The following is a 16,009-nucleotide window of genomic DNA, read 5'->3' on the forward strand; positions in this document are numbered from 1 at the left end:
ACTTATTGTAAACAATTAGCAAACAATTATATTTCATTTTGTATTATATCATGAGAGTCTCTTACCACTTAATCATTTTGCACCAAACTATTCAGCAACTGTCAAACAATCTCTTACTGTTCTGGACCTTTCTAGCAATCCATTCGAAGCTTCTCAATTAGAATTCAAACAACATACCCAACAACTTTCTTTTTTTCCTTCTTGAAAACTAAATTATTTCGATGAGACCAAATCGGATATATTTCGGCATGGGTTATCACTCTGTTCTTCATCAAAGTGTTAAAAAAGTATGGTCGTGCGAAATGTGGCATCGTATTATTCTAGATAAAAAAATTGATTACTGACAACTTCAACCGGTTTCACACATAACTCACCCCCAAAGGACACCTATGTGTTGGGACATGTTTTGGTTCACTCAATGGCTGAGGCTAACGGGGAACCGAAATCAAACCCAGGTCTTGTTTTGTATTTGAGTAAAATCGTCCTGCTCATTTGTCAATTGAGCTACCATGTCGAAGGTGTCATCTATTATTTTGTTGGGTGCAACAGTATACTCTTTGAAACCACAATGATAACATAAGTTTCTTTTCATAGAGTTGGTTTTCACGGCCTTTTATCCCCTTTCAGGCATGGGTTTTGATTCTCATTTACATCATTTTCTTAGTTTTTAGTTTTTAATTCCTAAAAATCTCTAAGGGCCCTTTGGTTTGACAAAAATATTTGAGTGATTTGGATTTTATGGAAGATTTTGGAATGGAACGTTTAAAATATTTGATGTGTTCGGTTTGTAGTATTTCGAATACAGTTATAATAACAAATTATAAATAGTAATAAAAAAATTATTTGAATTACCTTTTTATTAATTGAATATTACAAAACAAGTATTTTTAACATATTAAAAACAAATCTTATGAAATACGAACTACTCATGATTTTATTGAAATTGCAGGATTTCAGTTCCAAATTTTCCTTTAAACCAAAGGTGAGATGATAATAGAGTTGTTGGTTTATCTCTTAATAGTTTCATTAAAAGACAATATCTGAATCTTGTTTGACAAAAAAAAAATCGGTCTCTTAATAGTTCTTAAACTCTCTGAATAATTTTGTATCCTGAAACTTCCTTAACCATTCAGCACCTTAATTCCATTATAAACAATTACCGACAATTATATTTCATTTTGCACTATATCATGAGAGCCTCTTAATCATTCTGCATTAAACCATTTAGCAGCTTCGAAATTAAGATACCAACTTGTACAAAGTGAAGTAAATGTTGTGCATTGCTCTTATTCAACCAAAAGACCAAACCCATTTTCAAACCACAATAACTTCAATATTTTATACATATTTTGTACACGAGACATGGGTAGCATTTGCACAACACTTGGCGCTACTCAATATAAGGGGCTGTTTGGCAGTTGCTGAATGGTTTAGTGCAATATGATTAAGTGGTCAGAATGATTAAGAGACTCTGTATGATTTAGTGTCAGATAGAAAAAAGGTTGTTTGGAAACTGTTCTGAATGAACAGTCTGAATGACATAAAATTACCATTTTACCCCCCAGTCTTGTATTTAATGAAAATTAACGTTTAACAACAATTATGAAGGAAATTTCTAAATAAAAAATAAAAAATAGTTAATAATCCACCATATAATTCTTATACCCAACAAAAAGATAAATACACATTCTTTATCCACCATATAATTCTAATACCCAACCTCTTGTTTTTGGTAAATGTGAAGTCCATTCCAAGCACCCCACCTCCAATGTCATCAATATTATAATACTACTCAAATTGTACCAAAACCGTGGGAGGGAATACATAAAACCATGGATTGTTTTAATTCCAAATTGTCATCTCAAAAGTGGTTTCTCCATCAACCTAGAAGAAGCATCTGCAGGTGTTAAAATGCTTTTTCTATTTAGAAGGCTTCATGAGGTTTTCTTTTTCTTCTCCCTTTTGTTGAATCTATTTCTTCTCCCTTTTGTTTTCAACGATGGTGGAGTTGTGCCAAGCTTTACAGCTACAACATTAATAGAGATTCAGAGAGGATCAAACAAGGTACGCTTGTCTAGGGTTTATGATTCAGAAGAAGGGTGAGACCAAGAATGAACGAGAAGAAGGTTCTGCTGGTGCCATTGCTACAACCGATCGATAGAACAGAGGGTCAGACCTGGAACGATGATTAGAGAAAAAGGGAGGGCAAACCTGGAAAAATATGCATCTGAATCGTATGGAGGGCTAGCGGGTGAARGAGTGAATCAGATATAAAGTTTTCATTCAGACCTTTTTAAAAACGTACCCAAACAAGAAAATGTCTGACCGAATCAGACCTTAAAGTCTTAATGGTATCATTCAGAGGTAAACAAACAGCCCCTAAGTGTAACAATACAACATATAAACTATTTTTATGATTGTTGTAATAAGTTTTCCAAATATAAATTCAATATGTATCTTCCGGTGGAGAGCACGTCGAGTCTTTTCTCGCTTGGTTCGTATTTACCTTTTCGAAGCTGGTACCGGTGTGTGACCGCTGAGATCGTGTAATTCTGACCTTCGATCGTCACACCATCTCCACATTGCAAGTTCTGCCATCACACAAGATTTAGTTCACACAAGACTTCCGAGCAAGAATGGAAAAACTAAAATAATTTAAAAGAAAACAAAAATTAATTATAAAAAGTAAATTTTAAATAAAAAATGACACCAAAGTGGTTCTTTTTCCTTTTTCTGCTAATGTTACCAACCAACAAAAAAGAGCCAAAGGGATTGAAATTGAGGGTTGGTTTTCCGTCAAGTCATATATGAATAAAACTGTCTTTAAATATTAATCTGTTTGTATATATTGAGATGGTTTTTTCATAAATGAAAGGAGCATGATTTTTAATTGAGAAGGGTAGGATTGGAAAAAACTTGACTTTCTGCATAAGCTCTCCCTTAGAAGCTTAATGAATAAGTCATTTTTTATATCATTAAGCTACTATCAAATAGTCATGTATAGTTGACCTAATAAGCAATGAGTCCCATTAAGCTGCTAATAAACATACTCTAAATGACACTACCGGTAATCTACAACCATTTTTTTGAACATAGAGGAGCATATATCAAATTAAAACAAGGGCGCCTTTAATACCCCTATAGAATGTTCGTTGTGCGGGGATGATACTTTGGGCACCCAGGCTATTATTGTAGAGAGAGATGCACAAGGTCGGGCTTTCCAATCCCGTATTCAGTAAGCAGAAAAAGAGACTGGGCCTTTTCGGGCTTTTGAAAAAGTTGCTTTTACGCCTGACTTGGGTCTTTTCAAGCTTTTTCCGGTCGGGCTTCAGGATTTTTGTGCATCTCTAGGCAGGGCCAAAATGGGCATGTCAATGCAGTAGACATGATCCTTACAAGTGAACCAATGAATTGTCAAAATCAATCAACCTATAATCTATCTCTAGGATTATCTTTTATCATACGGCTTTTGCACCAAGAATTTGACGATGTAATAGTCAAATACGTTAAATGCACGACATGTTTGAGTTGAGGAGGGTGTGGATGAGCAGCTGAGACTGGACATGACCTACGATAGGAGTTTATGAAGATGCAGGACCAGGGTAGCAGATTTTGTCTAAGGACTAGTGGACGGGGTTGGATGGATGAGAGTTAGAGAGTCGACAACTAGGTATCAGAGCCCATTATGTATTTCATTTTTTTCAAATTTTAGACAAACTATCGGAATCGCTTAAGACTCCCCCATGAACTTTTCCAAGATCTTTTTGCAAGCCGAAAAAAACCTCTCTACTCACTGGTGGTAGAAAGAAGGTTTTGTGTACATCTTACCCTCCCCTGACCATACTCTATGTATGTGGGATTGAATGGGTTCGTTTTGTTTGGCTTTGCAGGACATATCTTGTAGTGTTCTTTTTGTAGCAGAATTTCATATATATACATGTTTCCTTCTAAAATGCAGATCAAAGAACAAGTTACTAGGAAGACTATTGCAGCAAGGTCTTAAGGACCAGTGTTACTCGAGTTGAAAAAGACTCAATAGCTCGATACCTACAACAGTAAGGGTGCATTTGGTTTGCAGGATTTGGTAGGATTTGGAATGAATTCCATTCCAATCCTGCATTTAGTTTAAAGGAAAGTCTGGAATTAAAATTCCACAAACATGGGGTTTAGAAATCCCATGGTGTAGTTGGTATCAAGCAGGATTTCATAGGATTTGTTTGTCGTAATGTTTTAAAATATGTTAAAAACACTTGTTTTGTAATAATCAATTAAAAAAAGGTAATTCAATTATTTTAGTTATTTGTTTTTATAAATTATTTATAAAGAATGGAATTCAGTTCCGTTCCAAATCCAACAAACCAAAAACTTCAAAGATTCCAAACCCTTCCATGAAATCCGAGTCCCTTGAAAACATTCCGTCAAACCAAACTGACCTTTACTTTAGGGAGGTGTTGCAGTCCAGTTTTCTATTCTATGTAAGTTAATCGAATTTATTTGAACTATAAACATATGTACATCTATGTTCTCATCAGAATTCAAAAGAGAAAAGCCAAATCAACAAAACTAAACTAACTGGAACTCCATTTTTTCCAAAAGAAGAGCTGAAGTTGAATTCCAGAATCAGGATGCTCAATTTTCTAATTAAAATTGATGTTAATCCTGTAACTTTTTGCACAAAACCGATAACTACATTACACCTTATAATAGATCTCACCACTAGAAAAATGTTTTCGCTAATCACTTCTGAATCTGACAACAATAAGTTTCCCCTATTTTGCAGTTTATCGCAAAATAAATTTGGAGGCGAAGTAAGAGCTTGAAGATAGAAAAATTGAACATATTATACTAGGAAAATTGAGGATGCTTACGGGAGGGAAACAGCGAACACCAAGGTTTCTAGGCGGAGGCGTAACTTCGATGACTTTATATGGATAGTTCTGGTCTCGTCCTTTCTCCTTTTTTCTGCAGAAAATTTGGTGCATCATCTGTGGCTGTTTGATTTAACAGAGAATTCCGACATCAATACAGATCTAAAAAACCTTGATCCTTAGCTACAGAAGTAATCAAATTAAACAATTTAATCCTAAATCGAAGGGAAAAGAGTTCGATTTGTAACAATAGGAGTGAATAGAGAAGTAGAACGGTCTGACCTTCCGGAATGTGGTAAAGTTGGACGCCATTGCCATTAGAGAAGAAGCAGATACACAGTCTCAGTCCCTGTAATTGTTGGCCAGATGAAGTGGACGGTAGGAAAGCCAGAAAAATTATATGGAAAATCCCGTCCTCTTTTTTCTTTTTCTTTTATTTTTGAGACTCGGCATTCGCCCGATCAATGGAATTTATTATTTTAACTTATATTTTTTTTAATATATAATATTTATGAACGATAAATGCAACAAATAAATTCATATATTTTTTTTATCTTTGGTGAGGTTTGAACTACTAACCTTTTAGGAGACCAAAGACCCTTTAGTTAATGAACGTAAATATTGTTAATGAATATTTTTTGAAGTATATAATATTTATTTTAAATTTAGTTGTCAGAGTTAACTTGTACGCACTTCGACTAATTTCAGAAATCCTGGATAACAGTCAGAAAAATCGTGAGTGACCTTGTTGGACTCGAATCCATGACGTTTTAGAAGAATCTCCAAAGACCCAAACTTTATTGTCAGTTAAGCTTACCCAAAAGTTTATGTTTTAAGTTAATTTGGATTGTATTTTATATTTGGTTATATTTTGAGAAACGAGAAAATTTAATTACAAACATGATTTTTTTAAGTGTATAATATTTATGTATGACAAATAGAATAAAAAACTCACACGTCCTCTTCATTTTGGTGAGGTTTGAACCCCTGACCCTTCTAGGAGGCCAAAGACTCACATACCGCTAGAGCAAGAAAAGATCTTTTGCACGAAGATTTTGGCTAGAGAATTCTTGTAAAAATCTGTTGGATCTTCCACTATGAAGTTGATTGTTTTGCTCTTGTATCTTTTAAAAGAAAAAAAAAATTTAGAGAGATCTTTCTTGAACACGAAAGAGAGTACTTGAGTTCTCCCAGTAACTAAAAAGTGTAGCATACCTGAATCTAACTGGGGTTCGAAACAAAGAGGAATTCTAATTGTAAGATACTTAATAAAATTGTTGCTGAGATTGAGATTTTCCGTTTTCCTGTTTGTCATCATTGATCATGAATAATGAACGTAAATATTGTTGACGAGTGTTTTATATTATTCATGATAAATTATAAACCATTTATATAAAGATCTCATAAATGTCAAGGACGTATGACATGCTCTCGTTTGTCCATTGGATTACATAAAACTTGTTTTAAAAAAACAAAATATAGGAAAATTCGCTTAAACTAAAACCTGATCATTATTTTAATTATATTTACTATTAAACAAACTATATTGAAATCAAACCATTGTTTTTCGTTTATGTTTATAAAAACTAAAGGGTTGTTTATCAAACGCTTACTCGGATGATACCGAGTCATATTATTTTATCGGATGAATATGGTAAGGACCAAGAATCTTACCCAGTAAGAACGAGATAAAGACCAAGAGTCTTACCCGGTAAGTGAGGACGACGACTCTTATCATGGTAAGCACTTATCGGGTAAATTTTTGCATATGATACCGTTTTAGTGAACTAAAATCTTACCCGGTAAGTAAATGACGATGATAAATTTTACCGGTAAGTACTTACTAAGTAAGTGTTTGATAAACGATTTCTAACATTCAACATCCCAATTTTACATAATACCAAATAAACCAAACCAAACAAGTCCAAGGACCGTTCAGGGTAAATGATTATTGACAAAAGTCATCACCCTCAATTACCTTGTTGGGTAATATTTTAGACCATCAAAGTGTATTGTTTGCACACCTCTTTTACTCGGTAATCGGTTACCATATAAGAGTTTCCCCCCCCCCCCACTTATCAGATAAAACTCTTAGTTCTTTTTATGCTGCTTAGTGGCCAAGATTCTTGGTCATTTTCAAGTTTACTCGGTAAGGTAAGTGACATATGACAAACACTTATCCGATAAGAATATGGTAAACAACCCCTAAATATATCTCATCTGAATGTGTGGTGTGGATATAGGGAAGGCGAGAAGTATGCAGACCTGATCATCACCCCAAACCAACCCGAACACGTGTAGTTGTTTTAGTGAATACTAAAAAGATGGATAGAGTAAAAATAGTACTCCCTTCATCTTAAATATAAATTTCCAAAATAAAAAAAAAACCATATAGATTTAAAAATATGTAATTATTATAATTTTGAATTAACTAAATGATAAATTTACACTTAATAATAATAAAAAAAGTAACAGATTTCCCAATCTTATAATTACGGATAAAATTGAAAAGTAACCAATTTTAAAAGTAGCACTTATTATAGACACTAAGGTGGCATTTGTTTTTTTATGAAATGTTGAAATTTGATTTCACTTTTGATTTATAAGAAATGGTCCTAAAATCTGAAATCTAGATCAATAAGATTGTTAGTTTTTACGTCTGAAATCTGAAAGAGTCAAATTAGTGCAAAAATATATAAGAGAAATAGTTTTTACAAAAGTATAAAAGATAAATAGTTTTTACTAACAAATCTTTTCCAGCTCCCAAAAATATGAACCATTTGATAGAGAACGGATTAGAATTAAGACGTATTAAGAGATACGTTTACCATTTAAAATTTTAGAGAACATTTAAAGCTTTTAAGCTCTTGTTTTAGAAATAAAACAAAAGCTCTTAATACTCAAACATCTGAATGAATCAGACTTTAGAGGTATTAAGAGGTAATTTTGAAAAAAAAAAACAAACAGAACCTACATTTGAAACATAAGGAGTATTAGTCTTAGTAGCAATAAGGCAATACTATTGAGCATAAAAAGGATAAAAATACAAGTTAAAAGAAACATGATAAAAGATGACCACATATATTTTGGTTAATCATGATTTTCTGAGCCAGTTGACCAATCCCATGAATGGCGTGGGGTCATCGTAGATAAACCTGCATGACCATTAGGGTCCTAGCAGCGTCTGAATTCGAACTCAGGGTAGATGAGATTTTTCACTCATCTCCAGAATAACCCAAGTGGTTAAGATGGACATATTTGTGGTGAACTTCAAAAAGAAATCAAAACCCCCCTTGTAATTTAAAAAAAAAATAAAAAATAAAAATAATACCAATATTTGATATGGTTATAACAAGAATGAAATTAGAGCTTTTTGTATCATTACAACATTGGGTTCATCTTATTTCCAAACACTTGTGGTGGTTCAGTGAAGTTCCATAATATAACAATAAGATGTCTTAATCACACCAAAACAGCAAAAAGTTACCCACATCTGAATCATCAAGAAGGCTGAATGCTATTTCAGTCGCATCCTGGTTCAATACAGACCTTAAAAATTTAACCATGATGCTCAGAATCGTTTTCCTCCAGCTGTCCAGAGTATTTCTGCATATTTATTCCACAGACTTACACCTACAAAACAAATATACCTGCCTTTTAAGTAGATATAGACCATCAAACATGTATATATATATATATATATATAGACGCATAATTATTTACAAACTCAATAAATTGTACAAACTTATAAACCAATTTTCATGTTTGAAACAACACATGTGAATGTGTGATAATGCAATGTTTATACAGTGTTGTTTCATATGTGAGACATTCATGACTGTGTCACATAGGAAACAACCTTGTATAAACATTGCATTCACATTCACATGTGTTGTTTCATGCATGAAAATTGGGGATAAAAATGTCATGAACGTTTCAAATAGGAAACAACACTGTATACGTTGTATTTTCACAAGTGTTATGAAACAACACATGAAAACTGGTTTATGAATTTGTACGAATTATTGGATTTGTAAAAAGAAGGAACCTACTCTTTCTCTATACGACTCTAAATAATCTAATGGTGTTTTACATATTCTCACATGATATCAGAGTCGGGGTCTAGCACAACCTAGGGACTCGACACAGTCTCTCACCTTCGTTCTTAGGGGACATCAAGCCTCGATGACTTGAGGCATGCAGATGTAAGACTGTATCGACTAGACACAAACCTTCAAACATGTATATATGTAGGAACCTCCCAAGGACGAGGGATCGTGTGAGAAATAAGAATAAGAGTTATAGTGAGAATGGTGAAAACACTTATGAGCGTTTGAATAAGTTGACTTTCTAATCTAACTTGACTATTTTTCAACTACTTTCAGTACATTCATCTACCTTCAATTACTTTCAACTACATTCATCGACCTTTATCTTCACTTTTAAGTTGCTTTCATGAACTTTTACATGCATTTAACCACTTTCACATGCATGAATTTGTGAAGTTTCAGTTTGATGGTAATATTAAGTAAATAAAGGTAAATGATTGTACATGAAGGTTTTGTTCTCACTTTCTCACCATAACTCTTAGGATAGTAATCTAATGGGGTTTATTCTCACATGGTACCAGAGTCGGGGTCTAGCACCACCTAGGGGATCAATACACTATTTTGCTTCTTTCTTTCGCCTCTTTCTTAGGGGGGCATCTAGCCTCCATTTGAGGGGCATGTTGGAGTGTTCACACATAGTCAGCCACGTGCCATCAAACATGTATATATGCAATAACCCCCCCCCCCCCCCAAAAAAAATCTCTATAAGAACTCTTTTAGAGATTAATCTACTAGGATTCCACATATTCCCACACATCGTGCCTCTTTTCACCAAGTAAAAAGGAATTGGTATATAGGGGTAGATTCAAATGAGAATGGCAAAAATATCGAGGATGTGAGAATGATGAAAAACGGACAAGGATGTCAAATTAATGAGGATAAAATGCTCGTAGTTTTAGTACAATTTGTTTTGATTCATATCAGTTCGATCATCTCATCCGACGTTTATATTTATTCTTGATTTCTCAACCTTTTTGTCATTCTCATTTAAACCACCCTATTGGCACACACACACACACACACACACACACACATATATATATATATATATATATATATATATTGCAACTTGCAAAACGTTACAAACAAACATGTTGCAAATGCAAACCTGATTTAAGCAGCCGCTTGAAGCAACTCTCTATCAGCCCGCTCCCTGATCCTCCTCTCGAGCTCCGGCCTGAAATGCCTGATAAGACCTTGAACCGGCCACGCAGCGGCATCACCCAACGCACAAATTGTGTGTCCTTCAATCTGCTTCGTTACCTCTTGGAGCATATCAATTTCCTCCAACTTTGCATTCCCAACCTTCATCCTTTCCATGATCATCCAAAGCCATCCCGTACCCTCCCTGCAAGGTGTACACTGACCACAACTCTCGTGCTTATAGAAATAAGAAAGCCTAGCAATAGCATCAACAACATCAGTCGACTTATCCATCACGATAACAGCAGCAGTCCCTAACCCAGATTGAACAGCTTTTAGTGCATCGAAATCCATCAGCACGTCCTCACATACGTTTTTTGGAAGCAACGGTACAGATGAACCGCCAGGAATTACAGCCAGTAGATTGTCCCATCCGCCCCTAACACCGCCGCAGTGCCGCTCTAGCAGCTCCTTCAATGGTATACTCATCTCCTCTTCGACTGTGCATGGCTTATTCACATGACCGGATATGCAAAATAGTTTTGTCCCGGAATTGTTCTTTCTACCGAAACTAGAAAACCATTCTGGGCCACGCCTTAAAATGGTCGGTGATACAGCTACGGTTTCAACATTTGTAACGGTTGTAGGGCAACCGTAAAGACCAGCATTGGCTGGGAAAGGGGGCTTCAATCTCGGTTTTCCCTGCTTACCCTCGAGACTCTCCAAAAGGGCGGTTTCTTCACCACAAATGTAAGCACCAGCACCAAAGTGGATGTGTACATCAAAATCATATCCCGAACCACAAGCATTTTTACCGAGTAATCCCGCAGCATAGGCTTCCTTCCGGGCTTTCTCGAGGTTAAGACGTTCGTTAACATATTCGCCTCTAATGTAGATATAAGCAGCAGTTGCCCGCATACCGACTCCAGCAATCAGGCATCCTTCCAATAGTTTATGTGGATCATTACGCATAATTTCCCTATCTTTGCAGGTTCCAGGTTCACTTTCATCGGCATTAACAACAAGATACGATGGACGACCATCAGAAACCTTAGGCATGAATGACCATTTGAGACCAGATGGAAATCCAGCACCACCACGTCCACGAAGACCAGACTTTTTCATTTCGTTTACTATCCAATCCGCACCCTTGATCACTATATCTTTAGTTCTATGCCAATCACCACGTTTCATAGCACCTTTGAGAAACGGGTCATGCAAACCATAAAGATTGGTAAAAATGCGATCTTCGTCTTTTAAACCACCAAAGTGAGTTTTCTCTGGAGGAGGCTGTGCGGTGTTAGCGGTGGTTGCAGATTGAGTGCTAAACAATCTAGCACCGACTCCCCAATTCCCATATTGGCGCCTGAACAAAGCCGCCCTTTGCAGAGAAAGAATGCCCTTCATGGGTGCCTAACACAAAGTTGCAGAGTAACGTTTATGGAAAAATTAATCCAGTGCCCAACACTTGTACTGTTATACGTTAAGTTTAAAGCAACCTACTTCTAAAACATTATAGAGAAGTAACAGAATGATAGGTGGTTTTTAAACATCGGTTTAATGAAATAAAAGCATGAATTTTCTCATGATCTCCCTGCTTTGAATCAATTGCATCAAATATACACATTACCTAAATGTGAGGACTTAGGTACAGTTTTGGTAAAACCTTACATGTATAAATAAATAAAAAGATTACCAGGCCCCTGGGTGGTTAGTGGATACACAAGGGTTAACTGGGTCACTAAATGTGTCTTTTTTCTTATCCAGCATATTCATTTCATATATGGTGTTCTGTTATTCTCGATTTCTCTCTATGCACTTTTGGATATATTTATGTCTATTCTTTTTGGTTGACTTATTTTGTTAAGATTTTTGAATGATATTACCTGTAATCTTAGACTGTTGAAGACGTTCTAAAGTAAGTTAATTTTGACTCAACCAATCATCGGTTTTTCTTTTCTTATCTTAAAACTGACTACCAGAACAGTTAATATACTAGAACAACCAGTATATCAGATACATAACATCAAACATCTTATCTTAAATGTTCTTGAAATTACTAATTACCATCATCAAGACAGATACCATATCACTTAAATGTTTAACTCAGATCCTGTCCATGAGCAAACTAGTGACATAACATAACCCCTATATCTATAATGTCACATTGCATTCCTTTTAAGTGAACTCCCAATCTCCCAAACAAATTTTAAAAAATTGATTGGTTAGGTCCAAATTAACTTACAATTGAACGTCTTCAAAAGTCCAAGATTACAGGCAACATCATCTAAAATTTCACAAAATAAGACAGCCAAAAAGAATAGACACAACACAAATTACATCCATGAGTGCATAGAGAGAATAACAAAACACCAAACGTGAAATGAATACGCTGAATAAAATAAAAGGCACATTTAGTGATCCAGTTAACTCTCACCCAGAAATCTAGGGTTTCCACAAATCTCTATTCCTTTACTTCAATTCATCCAACTTTCGCAGATCAGAAAAATATAACCACATCCAAATTGAATTACCATAACAACTCAATTAAATTGGATCTAAGCAAACTCAATACAAGGGAGAAATCAATCAATCATGTATCCAAATCCGTAGAGACAGCTAATCAGTGAAAAATCAAACAAACAACGACAGAAATGAACAATCAAAAAGGGAAAGTAACTCGTACCATACACCAAGAAATGTAGCAATCAGGCTTCTTAACTGAGAATCAGCAATTTCAAGTATGGTGAAGATTGTGCAGTAAAGAGACAGAGGAACTTGACTTACAATCGTCGCAGCAGCCTTGAAGGGTCAGATGGAACGGTTTGGTTTGTGATGATTTAACGGAACGCGTGGATAGAAATGGGCCGTGAGTTTTTAGTTCACGAACCAGCCCAATGGACCTGTAACGTGGACTTTAGAGTTTTAGGTCAATAAACCAATAAATTGAGCTTATCTTTTAAATTTATTAGAAATGTTTTCGTGCAACGAAACAAGATAAATCTTCGTTTTAATGTTTTGTTTTATTTTTTATTTTTGTTGATATAATACGGTTTATGTAGTTTTAAGAAAGATAATGTTTTACTCTTGAATAAAATAAATTTGAAGACATTATAAAAAGTTGAAAAATTATATCGATATTAATATCAAATTAACTATTTAAAAGTTCTCGTTTTTTTATACAATTTCTTTAATTCAATTATTTATTATAATTTAAGTTAGGTCAAATAGAAAAATGATTTATTTTTGACTTAACAATATAATTGTTATAAAGATCATGATTCTGTTATGATTTATCCTAATCATATTTTAGATTTTTTATATTTAAAATGAAATATTTATTTTATATTTGATTATGTTTATTTGCAATTAGTTATACCAATTCAAAAATGAAACTTTAATATATATATATATATATATAATAATTAAATAATTTACTAAAAACACATTAAACACCTCTAAATTGATTGAAACATAAATATTAATATTTTAATACTGAAAAGATCACTATAAAAGAACAGTTTCTAATGTCTAACAAAACAATAGTTGTAAGTTTGATTTTTTTAATATATAATATTCATATACGACGAATATAACAAATAAATTAACATATTTTTTTCATTTTTAATGAGGTTTAAACCCATAACCTTCTAAAAACTAAATGCTACGATATTACTGGGTCAAAAACCCTTGAAAAGCAATCGTAATAAAAAAAAAACATTACAACAAAACATAGTTTGTTTATGGTTTTTTATTTTGTGAAAACACTTTGAAATTTTCAAATTTAAAAAACATATTTCTTTTTCAAATATTTTTTTGAATTTCCTTCTTTAAATACCTTAACATATACATAAAAATAATTTTATATATCATAATTTACTATCCATAATAGATTGGATATCCAAATTAATAAAAAAAATAATTTATAATTTTCGTAGATGTGCTTTTTTGATAATTTCGATTTTCAGTCCTCTAATTTAGAAATTATGTTTTTTGTCTCTATAGTTTGCTATTTTTCCTATATTAATTCCTAAATCTGAACCTTTAAGTAGGAAGGACCAAAACAGTTGTAAACCAAAAGGATCAAAACAACAATAAGTTATATGGATGAAAATAGTAATAAATTATAAATTATAGGGACTAAAACTACAATTTCTAAATCATAGAGACTAAAATCTTAATTTACTCTAACAACGTTTGTCTAGGATTATTTATAAAAACAAATTATTGATTTATTCCAGTGTGATATCGATAATAAATGATTTTGAGTGTTTTGATAAACAATTTATATCGATGTCAAATCGATAATAATTTTTTTTTTAAGAAGTTAAACTCTTATAATTTATAATAAATTAATAAATATTTTAAAAAAAAACATAAGTATTTTGAAATTATCAATTTCAAAAAGTGTAAAGTCGTAAGCGTGAATCATTTCATGTCATATGGATGCAGGTGGCTCCATCTAAAGCAAACACGTCTTCAGATTTATCAGCACAGAGAAAAGCTTCATATACAGCGGCCGTCCATGGCAATCGACGACGGTGCGATGGAAGACGAATATCCTAAAGACCTTCCATGGCAAGAACTCAAAACAAAATTCCACGTTGATGAAAGCATCCTTCAAAACAAAGCCATCAAAGAAGATCAAGCGAAGAAGGAGATCGGATCTGGACCTCGATCATCGTCGAATCAATTTCGTCAATCAAGCGATGATACTCAAATCAAGCACACAAATGATGAGATGAAGATTAGGAAACCAGAAAATGATGAGGCATGTGGACCTGAATCATCGACGACAAGGACTCAATTTCATCAATCAAGTGATGATGATCAAAGCAAGCAGACGAATAATGAGATGAAGATTAAGAAACCAGAAAAGGAGGAAGATCGGAATCCGCCACGGCCGCTGCCTCATAAACAGGTTCCACAGCCGGAAGATTTCTCAACTGAAGCTCTTGAGCAACTTTAGATGAATTCTATATCGTGATGGATGTAGTTGTAGGATTTTTGATTCAAAAGAATCAATACTGATTAAGTATGTATCAATTTGTATTTTCTTGTAGGAAATTTTGAGGAGAATATAAATAAGAGAACACATGCATGTTTGGAGTGTTGTACATATATATTCTTCCTAGTGGGATTCATTACGAGGAAAATCAGGAATCTTACTTATGTTGATAGCGATATATATATATATATATATATATGTATGTGTGTTGAGATATATCAAGTGATAAATTCTTTTAGTTTATAATCTTTAAACAACTTGTAAAATTAGTGATCAATTTGTTTTTTAAGAGGTGTTAATTGAATGAGTAAGACTGTTTTTTTTTAAATAACAAACTTTTGAAGTCTAAAAAACTGAATCAATAGTTTGTTTTTGTAAAATTAAGTGCAAATATTTTGTAAAATTCTCTTTGATTTTTTTAAATTGTTAAAATCTATCCCAACAATTGCTTAACAGATGAAACATAGTAAGAACCTTTTGCATACCTTTCAAACTTCCAATGCTATCAGGAATGTAGCCGGTAAGTTTGTTTGTGGAAAGATACATACTTTTGATAGATGATAGATCGTCGATAGAAGTTCTTGTTTCACATTAATCTTTTAAGCTAGCCTATACGTAAAGAAATTATATATATATATATATATACATATATATATATAGAGAGAGAGAGAGAGAGAAAAGGTGGATGCATGCATTTCACATGGATGATGAAAGAACGGTGGCGTCCCTAATGAAAAAAGAAACAATAACTAAATGGAATCAAAGAAAAGGGGAAATAAGAATAATTAATATATTAGTTTACCTCTTAGTTATTCAGATCTTATTAAGTGATAAAAGAATCTGAAAAAAACAATCTGAATTACAAAACATCTGAACAAATC

General features: G+C 33.5%; 2 protein-coding genes across 3 annotated transcripts; both read right to left on the reverse strand.

Moving 5' to 3' along the window:
• Positions 1-1,289: 1,289 nt before the first annotated feature.
• Positions 1,290-5,277, reverse strand: LOC112515851. Of its 2 annotated transcripts, XM_025122797.1 has the most exons (4): positions 5,151-5,274; positions 4,869-4,991; positions 2,385-2,591; positions 1,290-1,404 (listed from the first exon to the last, which is right to left on the reverse strand). In XM_025122797.1, the coding sequence occupies exons 1-3, from the start codon at positions 5,184-5,186 to the stop codon at positions 2,412-2,414; spliced, it is 339 nt and encodes a 112-aa protein (XP_024978565.1). In that variant the 5' UTR covers positions 5,187-5,274; the 3' UTR covers positions 1,290-1,404; positions 2,385-2,411. The 2 variants fall into 2 exon arrangements, with proteins under 2 accessions (XP_024978565.1, XP_024978566.1); XM_025122798.1 differs by lacking the exon at positions 1,290-1,404 and having other exon boundaries at positions 2,267-2,591; positions 5,151-5,277.
• Positions 5,278-8,187: 2,910 nt separating this feature from the next.
• On the reverse strand, positions 8,188-12,929 carry LOC112515396 (NADH dehydrogenase [ubiquinone] flavoprotein 1, mitochondrial). The gene is made up of 3 exons (XM_025122190.1): positions 12,807-12,929; positions 10,086-11,533; positions 8,188-8,501 (listed from the first exon to the last, which is right to left on the reverse strand). The coding sequence occupies exons 1-2, from the start codon at positions 12,807-12,809 to the stop codon at positions 10,091-10,093; spliced, it is 1,446 nt and encodes a 481-aa protein (XP_024977958.1). The 5' UTR covers positions 12,810-12,929; the 3' UTR covers positions 8,188-8,501; positions 10,086-10,090.
• Positions 12,930-16,009: the final 3,080 nt, after the last annotated feature.

The sequence above is a fragment of the Cynara cardunculus genome (genome assembly GCF_001531365.2).
Source record: "Cynara cardunculus var. scolymus isolate 2C chromosome LG 7, CcrdV1, whole genome shotgun sequence".
Lineage (NCBI taxonomy): Eukaryota > Viridiplantae > Streptophyta > Magnoliopsida > Asterales > Asteraceae > Cynara > Cynara cardunculus.